Source organism: Penaeus monodon, chromosome 2 (genome assembly GCF_015228065.2).
Source record: "Penaeus monodon isolate SGIC_2016 chromosome 2, NSTDA_Pmon_1, whole genome shotgun sequence".
Classification (NCBI taxonomy): domain Eukaryota; kingdom Metazoa; phylum Arthropoda; class Malacostraca; order Decapoda; family Penaeidae; genus Penaeus; species Penaeus monodon.
The window spans coordinates 4,100,240-4,110,239 of record NC_051387.1 but is presented as its reverse complement, the minus strand read 5'-3'; the positions used below and the strand labels follow the sequence as shown (position 1 = coordinate 4,110,239).

The 10,000-nt window shown below is 35.2% G+C and overlaps 2 protein-coding genes and 1 long non-coding RNA gene across 5 annotated transcripts in view; 2 read left to right on the top strand and 1 right to left on the bottom strand.

The window, feature by feature from the left end:
- LOC119580255 overlaps window positions 1–1,827 on the top strand; it is a 7,274-nt gene extending 5,447 nt beyond the window's left edge. The window contains exons 9-13 of the mRNA XM_037928299.1: window positions 1–25; window positions 167–371; window positions 547–619; window positions 960–1,140; window positions 1,420–1,827. The exon at window positions 1–25 is cut by the window's left edge and continues 106 nt beyond it. Coding sequence (XP_037784227.1) covers window positions 1–25; window positions 167–371; window positions 547–619; window positions 960–1,140; window positions 1,420–1,483 — 548 coding nt within the window. The 3' untranslated portion in view covers window positions 1,484–1,827. The remainder of the gene's footprint in view (window positions 26–166; window positions 372–546; window positions 620–959; window positions 1,141–1,419) is intronic.
- A 627-nt stretch (window positions 1,828–2,454) lies between these two features.
- Window positions 2,455–9,342, bottom strand: LOC119580217. Of its 3 annotated transcripts, none has more exons than XM_037928244.1 (7): window positions 9,237–9,342; window positions 6,587–6,740; window positions 6,204–6,334; window positions 6,001–6,126; window positions 4,000–4,100; window positions 3,491–3,627; window positions 2,455–3,145 (listed from the first exon to the last, which is right to left on the bottom strand). In XM_037928244.1, exons 2-7 carry the CDS (start codon window positions 6,728–6,730, stop codon window positions 2,732–2,734), a joined length of 1,053 nt encoding a protein of 350 aa, XP_037784172.1. In that variant the 5' UTR covers window positions 6,731–6,740; window positions 9,237–9,342; the 3' UTR covers window positions 2,455–2,731. The 3 variants fall into 3 exon arrangements, with proteins under 3 accessions (XP_037784172.1, XP_037784163.1, XP_037784155.1); XM_037928235.1 differs by lacking the exon at window positions 9,237–9,342 and adding an exon at window positions 7,953–8,183; XM_037928227.1 differs by lacking the exon at window positions 9,237–9,342 and adding an exon at window positions 7,957–8,182.
- The window catches only part of LOC119580234, a 118,951-nt gene continuing 118,263 nt past the window's right edge, over window positions 9,313–10,000 (top strand). The window contains exon 1 of the long non-coding RNA XR_005229349.1: window positions 9,313–9,440. This is a non-coding gene — a long non-coding RNA (uncharacterized LOC119580234). The remainder of the gene's footprint in view (window positions 9,441–10,000) is intronic.

Below are 10,000 nucleotides of genomic sequence, written 5' to 3'. Positions count from 1 at the left end.
TACAGCGCTATAATGTTATTGTTCAGTATGTATAGAGTCTTGTTGGCTTATGGAAAACCTTTTTCTAATATGATAATTTCTGTTGAGTTCATCATCCTGTGTGAGAGTGGATGGAAAGACACACACGCACACAAAATGTACTCACATAAAGTATTTCACCACTCAGGATGCGAAAGGACTTTGAGAAACAACAACTCGAGATGGAGAAGGAGTGTGCGAGGAGGATGTCTGGAGACATCTCTATCTTGGGACTAGGAACTTGGAGAAACTCGGTGGCTTCCAGGGATTCCAGGAGACACTCCCTGCCTTTCCCAAGGATGAGGATGGACAGCAGGTTTTCCGAGGGAGGAGAGGATGACATATCTGAAGAGGTAAGGAATGAGACTGTCCTGTGTCTTGTATGATACCTCGGATTTTTATGCTGTATTTACCCCATTTTTGTTGTTGATGATTTAATATTTATTATAAATTTCTATTTAAAGAAATAAACTGCACATATGTCATTCATATCTTTATGAATACTATGTCATGGTATCATACTTTCAGGACTACCATGGATACCAGGAATTTGTACCAGACAGGATAATACTAGATGCTACTGTGCTTGGACTGGAAGCAGGTGAGGAGGGTTGACCCTGTATTAGAAGAGCCATGCTTTTACAATACAGAAACAAATATTATCACTCCTTTTAAATGTTTCCTTCTCCTCTGTTCACATGTCTTTTTAAAAATATTTGAATGAATAAGGAAAGAAATTACAACAGAAATAGTCTTATGGTCTTTTGTGTTATATATATCTAGGAGTTTCCCTCAATTCATCTGAATGATCTTTATACAATCTGCATCAGGAATGTGATACTTTAATTCTGCCCAAACTCTTGAAGCCTATGTAGTGCTTTTACTGAACACCTTTCACTGTTATTTTCTTATGTGAATACTTAAATACACATGCTTTTCAGAAGTGGATAGAGAAAACAAGGATGGCAGCTATTTTAATGCTGCCTTTATCGATGATGAGGGTATAACTGGGCACAAAGCAGATGACGAAGATATTTTGTATGAACGCCGTCCCTCCCCAGTCACCATGGACTCGGATAGTGACGACCCTGATGCCATTAACTTCAGGAGCTACTCCAAGGGGTAAATCCTAGCCTTCCCGTTTCTGTAATACATAAATACACATGCATGCGCGAATGTACATGCAAATCTATTTTACATCACTTTTCAATTATCCATATATCGTATAAAAGGTACAAATGAGAATGAATATCTTCACAGTACAAGAGATATTCATTCTCACTCATACCTTTAATACATTTGTCAACATGAATACGATTTATCCATATATCATTCTTATATTTACTTTCCATCTAAATTTTCTGATGATAAGCCATAATTTTCAACTCTTCCCCTTTGCAGCCAACCTGCAGTACGAAAGATCTCGACCACTGCTGATATCCATGATGACGAAACATCCCTGTAGGAATGCTGCCGTGCAAGAAGAATTTGCAACGATTTTAGCTGAAGGAACAAACCTCTATTAAAATGGCATAAAATTCCACTAAAAAGCATTACTGCAGGATGGAAGATTTTAAACTTTTTGTCTCCATCTTTCAGTAAATAAATTCTGTGTATTATTCTCTGAGAGCCTTTAGCTTAATATAATGCTATGATTAAGATTTACATTTGCATAACCATGAAGTAATATTAAGAGAATATGATTAATATTTGTGGGTTGTATGTTTGGTTCATCTAATGTATTTGACAGTGATGTAAATCCTGATGACTGAATAATAATAATAATAATAATAATAATAATAATAATAATAATATATACATGTAATTATATATATATATATATATATACATGTAATTATATATATATATATATATATACATGTAATTATATATATATATATATATATATATATATATATATATATATATATATATATATATATATATATATATATATATATATATATATATATATATGAAATTATATATACTATATAATATAATATATATTAAACACACACATACATAAACTGCTACAGGGGAGGAATCCTTGTACACAGGTACATTTTGAAATAGGGCCTGCCTATGAGGGTTTGATTAAACTTTCATTTCCATTTATAATTCGTGTCAGTTTCTGTACTAAATAAGCTCATATACATGCATATATATATATAAATATTATTATATATATGTATTTCCATATGTAACAGTTGCTGTTACTTTATATACTCTGAGGAAAATAAAATTCATATAACATTTTCATATAAATATATTCTCCAAATCATAATATAAACTATGAAGCTGAAGAAGAAGAAAAAAAGAAAAAAGAAAGAAAGAAAGAAAGAAAGAAGAAGGAATTAACGAGAACCTGAGACGTACATTCATAACAAACAAAATTAAAACTAATGAGGATATGAATCTTTAATCCAAGAACTGTACGATATAGGCTTTGTTGTGGTAAGGAACAGCAAAGAATACAGTTTTGAGTTCAGGGATTAAGATAAATTGCACATTGTATGAAAGGCCTAATTTTTTGATGGCACAGATCTTGGTTCTGGGACAAGTTTATTTGCATTTGCCACAATATTCTAAAAAAGTAACCCCTATATGTATTGATATATAAAAAATATATAAAATATATTTCCTTTAGCCTAAATACCTATCATAATATCTGTCAAATAATAAAGTTTTAAAGAGTTACAATACTATTTAATTATTTAGATTTGTGTGGCCTTTTCCTTTCAGCACATTTTGACGATTCTCCTTTGCTAGCTTTTCCTTCCTCCTCCTCCGTCTTCTTCTTCTTCCTCTTTTCCTTCTTCTCCTCCTCCTCCTCTTCCTTCTTCATTGCCTTCCTCGCTTCCTTTTTTATTGCCTTCTCTTCTTCCTCCTCTTCTTTTTTAATTGCCTGCTCTTCTTCCTCCTCCTCCTTTTTAATTGCCTTCTCCTCTTCTCCCTCCTCCTCCTTCTTTACTTCCTCCTCCTCCTCTTCCTCCTCAAGTGTAAGTTCATGAAAAAGGATGTAGTTGGATCTATGACCAATATGGTGACCAGAGAAGTTTAAAGTAAACGTTGCTCCTGTGAATTCTTGAACCATATTGTATTCTACTGTATTTTTAGTGCTACCCTGAAAACAAAATTTGAACTGAATTAATCTAAAATCTGCAATAACTAAATTTAACTTATAATCACAATCAATTTAAACAATTTGACCTCTGATTACAACACTTCATCTGAACAAAATAATACTTTACCAAATCATTCTGATGATTGTTAAAATTTTGTATGAATGAAAATGAGTAATTTCAAAGACATATAATTACCACTCTGAAAGCATAACATTATAGAGAAAAAATTTCAACAGACTGACATGATCAAAGTAATATTAAGTAAACAAACAACTGATCCACAGTATTTAATTAAACAACTCCACTCTTTATAAGAAAGTTGTAAAGTAGATACATTAAACTACCTTTTTATTCTCATGAAGAGTCCAGACATGATGGCAGAAAGTCCGAGCAAAGCCTTCTAACTCGGTGTGTCTTAGGGGGTCAGACGACCACTGTGTCCAGGATGCTAAAACACTACATTGCTTTGCAAGATTGTTTCCTGAATGGGAATGACTGTATGTTAGGGCAAAAAGCAGAAAAGGGGTAAATTGGGTATAAGGGATAAAAAGTGGGAAGAAGAAGAAGAAGAAGAAGAAGAAGAAGAAGAAGAAAAAGAAGAAGAAAAGAAAGAAAAAAGGGTGTAAAAAATTTAAACTGGGGAAAAAATAGAGTTAGAGTTAAAGGAAGAAGATGAAGAGAAGAAAAACACTTAAATTAGAATCATTACCATGTTGAAGCCAAAATCCAAATCTCACCATGACTTGCAAACTACCTGGACGACATGGTATTCTCATTTCTATAAGATATATGAGGCAATATAAAAAAAAATCTTCAAAATCAATCAAGCAGGATTAAGGGTTAAAATAATCACCTGCACCATCATCATCTGCAACATTACTGCTGCAGTACCTTGCAGATTCTTGTGCAAGGGAAAGTATCCTTGCAGCATTGACCATCTGAGTTGCAACATCTCTGAAATTGATAATGTTTATGAAAGAGTAACATAGAAACAGCCAATAATAAAGTAAATGAATAATCTGCATCTTTCTCTCTTATTACAATTGATCCTTATTTTATTTATCTCTAACTTATACAAAAAAGACCAGGTTTCTTTTAAGTTCATCAATTATGCTTTTTAAATCTTATTGCATAAATTTCAGGCAAATTTACACAAATTCATGCAAAAAGCAACATGAGTAAGGCACACTGGTTGCAGGGATTAGTAGTTAAAAGATGAATTTGATGTATTAGCCATAAGGATAATACCAGAACTAATATGCCAAAAAGCTAAAGATTCTTAATCTCTAAAGCATGTGTATATTGTATTCTTAAGCAAGCTTGGATATAGGCACAAGGCAAACTGCACCTCTAATGTCCTCCAATGTTGAAAACGTATTGAATAATTTTCTTAAATATCTTAACACCATATCAAGAATATTCTTAGAAAATCTGTGAAATCCAGTGAAAATAAATATCTGATGATTATTTCGAAACAACAGAAAGCTGAGGTATTATTTCTGCCAGACAAAAATCTATCTTCACCTCTCATCACATTGTTCTCAAGTGGTTCCAAGCCAAAACAAACATCAGAGACAAGTGAAGAACTCAATCAACAAGCTCAAGAGTAAACTAGAGTCTAATCTCTTCACCAAGTGAGCATAAAAATACTCATGGCAAACACTTTGTCTTTGGGCTCGGCAAGCTGTCACTGATTAAACTTCGAGATCCACTCTGATGATCTATAATGTCATGTGTTGGCAGCTCCACTCTCTTATCAAGATCTAAGCATTCCTCGTCCTATTGACCTCTATTCAAAAATTTCCATGATGTAAACAAAGGTTGGTTGTGTCTCTTGCCAAAATGGTGATCCAGTATCTCTCCACCCTTTCCTTATCTTTGCATGTCACCCCTCTTCCCTTGGCAATATTAGCTTGGGTTCGTTTGGCCATCTGTTTCAACTTTATCAGACTGGGTAAGTGCCTTGTCTCCTTTCTTAATCTGACCAATCAGTAACAGGAATAGCTAATGGGCAAATCTAGACCAGCAGTCCCCAATCTTTTTCAGTGTACGACTAATGTTAACAACTCTAAATTCTTGATAGAAAATCAATTATATCACTATTTAAAAAGTTGTGGTAATCTCAATTAATATCTAATCATGGAGTTCAAAACAAACTATCCGAATGCACTCACATGCAAACACAAATAAACCAGAAAGTAAAGACAGGCCTTACTTCCATTATTTTAAATGATCAAACTGCTTTTTCATGAACTTACAAAAATAATGACAATCAGCTTCAGGGTTATCATGAAAACCACCAGTAGACCTTGCCTAATAAGCTGGGAACTACTGATCTAAACTGACTTTCCAGTGATGATTAGAACAACACTAACTATATAGTGGTATTTAGCATAATAGCAAATGAGTAGTGATATTTAGCATAACACTTACATTTACCATCATTTAATCATAAACTGTGTTCTGTAATAAGAAAATGTAGAAAAAATACTGCAGAAAACAAATATCTAAATATTTCTCGCATTATGAACTACATTGTTCACAATAGTAAAAGCAGTCAACACATGGAATATACTTATTCTATCCATCTTTAGAAACATGCTTATTAATGCAGACTATAACTTTTTAGACTGACAGAAATAAGATCTAAAGTTTAAACTGTGTTCAGCCCACTAATAATGCATATCAATCAAAGACACTTTTTTTGCATCATCAGTTAGATATCAAAAGAAGGAGATATTATAATAATATTGTAACACTAACAAACAGCATATAACTCCTTTTTCTAACTTTCCTCTTAAGCAGTACCAGCAATATTTATTACTTATAACTTATCAACAGCAAAGACACTTACCCACATTCTGGAAGTGTGCTGTAGGTATGAAGGTCATCAATGATGATAAGACTTGGCCTGTCCTTCTCTGGAACCATATGCAAGGATGCCAAATACCTGTATAGTTCTGTTGTGCAATCTGCATATCTGAAATAAACATTCCATTAGACAAAGTGAAACTCCAACTCGAAGAAAAAGTGTTACTCGCCAAGTCAAACACTTACAGGAACCTTATGTTGTTCATAGCAGATGATGAGGGAGGGGGCATGCCATGGACAGGAGGAGGGAGACGTGTAAGTTTCTGTGGAGCCATGAACAATACTTGTCCTCCTGCTTCACCCTCTGTTACTGCTGCCTGGTGTGGAAAAAATATAAATTTGGGATTTGTGTACAGCAGAATGTATAGGGTTTGAGAAAGAAATGGAAGAAAAAAAGGAAAAATAGGTTACAGAGTTATAAAACTGAAGATAAGTCATTACAAGAAAATTAGCCAATACAGAAAGTATATACATTTATTACCAAGGATTAATGATATGTATATAATACAGATAGCTACCTAGGGGAAAAAATCAGTAACATTTTTTTTTCAAAAACTGTCATGACTTACTTGCATTAGGAGAGAGGTTTTCAGTGACTTTGCTGGACCAATAATACATAACGAAGGAACTGATGAGAGCTTATATCCAACATAGTCTTCTAATATCTTAAGACTGCAGTTGATTGGGAATATTCTTTCTATAATCCCAGCCATACTTGGTTATCTGCAATAAATTCCCTAGTTGAATATATTACATTAAAGCTCACACATACTAACTATATGTAAAGTGCTGTACATATACAGAAGAAAACTACGACCTTTGAATGAATAAACTGACTAGAAAGGAGAATGCTTCTATATAGATCGACTTATTTTTTCTTTATGCATCTTGATATGAAGAATAAAACTAGAAAAAGAGTCAAGCAACAAACTTATGTGGAAAGTAAATACAAAAGAAGGGAACCACAAAATGAAGAAGGAAAAAGAGGAAAGAATCATACAGGCGAGAGAGAGAGGGGGAGAGAGAGAGAGAGAGAGAGAGAGAGAGAGAGAGAGAGAGAGAGAGAGAGAGAGAGAGAGAGAGAGAGAGAGAGAGAGAGAGAGAGAGAGAGTGTGTACGTGATACATCAAATGCATTATCTGAACACCATTACACACCAAAGGACACCAGCTATGAGAGAAATAATCAGGAGGGTCATACAGACACTCACAGCTTAAATAAGAAACAAATATAAACACACAAAAAATAATTCAATTGAAAATAAAAGGAGAATAATGAAGCTGACAGTAGAACAAGGTTTATCTTCAGTCCCAAAAAAGTTGACATGCATAAAGAATCTCTTCCAAATATAACCAAACTAAAAGTGGTTAGAACGAGAGAGACTCCCAAGAATGAGGAAGTAAAGAATAATATTTACATTATAAATAACATGGACTATAGATAGTTTGCTTAAAACAGTAATATTATACAATTTGTTTAGGTACAATACTACTGCTGAACATTAACTCTAAATTCGAATAAGGTGACTAAGTGTAAAAGAATTGAGGTGCTGCATTTACCCAACTCGCTGTACATTCTACATATTCTGTATTTGGCTATAGTTTAAAATTATCCAAGACTAGCAGACAGGTTTTGTTATATAGAACTGACAATTGCTCCATTTTACTGATAAAGATTCTTTACGCCATGAACAAATACCATCTTAGCATCGAATTTAACTCAAACTTTCACGTTTCGTTTCATTACGTTCATCATCATCGTCTATGATGTGTTTCTTATAAAATCTTTATCATGCTAAAGAGAAAGCTTATCTACAATTAATGTAGTATATACACAATCTTACATATCTACATTTCTACAATTTCAATCAACAAAATGCCTTAGCAATTAAATCCATAGATACTAGTGGTAATAGAACACTAGGACGAACAATACCAACATATTTTGCCATTTCCCTCGATTTAACAAAACTATGGCCAAGGAAAAGAATCCCCAGCCATCATAATGAGTTAAATGAAGCCACAGTGCCAATAACATCCGCTGACATTAATAACAACGCGTAAATTAAAGTATTCTTGTTTGTCGTCCACACAAATCAACGTTCAAATTCCATTGTTTACAACTAGTAACGGGCGTATGATATATCTTGAGAGTTACTACTGATAATCTTTAAATCTGTAAGTGTGTTATATTGTTCAATTCGGTTGTTGAAAATAAACACGTCCAACGCTTATATTTCAACTTTATCTTTATGCAAAAATGTGGAATGACGTAAATGTATAGGCTTGTAACTCTAAACATTACGGAAATCCTCGAATGTTTCCATTTTCATTTGCATAATGTCAACTACTTGTGCTATTAATGTTCTGATCATATTATTATGGACGGATTTACGCATTTACACTACGAATTAACCAATATTAGATAATATCGTGGGTATCAACTTCGCAAAGACGCTGTATGCTATTGGCTCTTGATGACGTCATAGGGAACTTCTTACGAACGATGCGATTGGTTAAGAATATTGCCGCAAAACTAGGAATATCTTCCATTTTCTTTTATTTCGTAATTGGGGAGTAATTTTCCCCGAATTGGAATGATGTAGATTTAACGAGCCATTGTGAATACGAGGAGTTCGATAATGCTCCATTCTACGTTAACAATTGCACTATCGAGAGCCTTGAATTATGAGCTTTTTTTTCTTTCTTTTTTTTTTGCTCTGTCACCGACCTCAGATCTTGATATATATTTCATACTAAATCCCGAACCCTAAGTAGAGAAAGAGTGACTACAGCCCCGCCATAAGCAGCGACCGAGCTAAAGACGGAGGCATTTATAAGGAACAAGGGCGGCCATGCATAAGCCATAGAAAACAATAGATCGTCCAAAGAGAAACGGATGCTGAGAACTCGTCTCTCTCTCTCTGGTCTTCACATCACACCTTCACGAGCCTCTTAATTTCGCGCCCGCTATTTTTATACCGCCACATTAATCTCCATTTTCAAACGACCGAAAAACTCCCATAAGCGGTTAAAGGAGACCCGGGTGCCCCTAGTACAACGGGGCAGCGTACGGATCCGTAGAACATAAACGAATTTTTACAGCCATCAACATTGCCAGAACAACATTAGTCACATAGTATGAATCGGTGGTTCTGCATGTGAAGCTACGGTATCTTTGGGGGTGTCATGACCATGTGACACGCGGCATGGCGTCTACCTCCACGCCGGCGAAATGAACGTGGACTCGATCGCGTCGTGGGGTGTCTAAGAACTCCGATATACCGCGGGGGAAAGTGTGCGAATGAGAACTTTTGAGACGTGAGAGTCGGAATCTTCGCGAGTGAGTCATCGCTTAAACCAGCTCTGAGTCAGTCGCGACACACCACCTGAAACCCCGATAAAACCACCATGGAAATAGTTGGTAAGTACCTCAGAACGGTCGGTTCTCCGTGTGTGCGATACCCTGGGGGGGTTTTTGGCCTATGCGGATGCCGTCCCCCTCCGCCGGTGCAATTTGAACGCGGGTGTCCTTACGGCTTTTAATGAGGGTTGGGGGTCGGCCAAGTTGAATCAGAGATATCCAAACCCCGTTATAATGATCAAGGACGGGACAGGTAGAGGTTTTGTTAAGGTAAAGAGTCTTCGAGGTAAAAAAAAAAATTCGATTTCGACATCTCTCTTTCTTTTTTTGTTTCGCCTTTAAAGTTGATCAATGAAATTAGGGGTTGTCTGTGGCAAGGGTCGGAGGCGTGTGCGTAGTTGAAGACTGAAAATATGGTTGGAATTTAGACGAAACAAGTAATTGGTGATGTCCGCTAAGCCTAATTTTGCAACGTAAACAACCCTTACCCCCCCCTCCCCCAAATAGACGAGCCAAAAGATGAAAAGAGAAGAAAAAAGAAATATGAAAAAAACAAAACCATTGGATCCCTAGGCCTATCGAGAGTTGGATCACGAAGCCAGAATCAGTTTTGTCATCAA

What these genes read in the sequence shown, in the direction of transcription:
- LOC119580217 (XM_037928244.1), bottom strand. Translation starts at nt 6,730, where the DNA reads ATGGCTGGGATTATAGAAAGAATATTCCCAATCAACTGCAGTCTTAAG. An exon ending in AAACCTCTCTCCTAATGCAA is followed by an intron (nt 6,335 to 6,586) that starts GTAAGTCATGAC and finishes TTTCCACACCAG; the next exon opens with GCAGCAGTAACAGAGGGTGA. An exon ending in TGCAGATGATGATGGTGCAG is followed by an intron (nt 3,628 to 3,999) that starts GTGATTATTTTA and finishes ATTCCCATTCAG; the next exon opens with GAAACAATCTTGCAAAGCAA.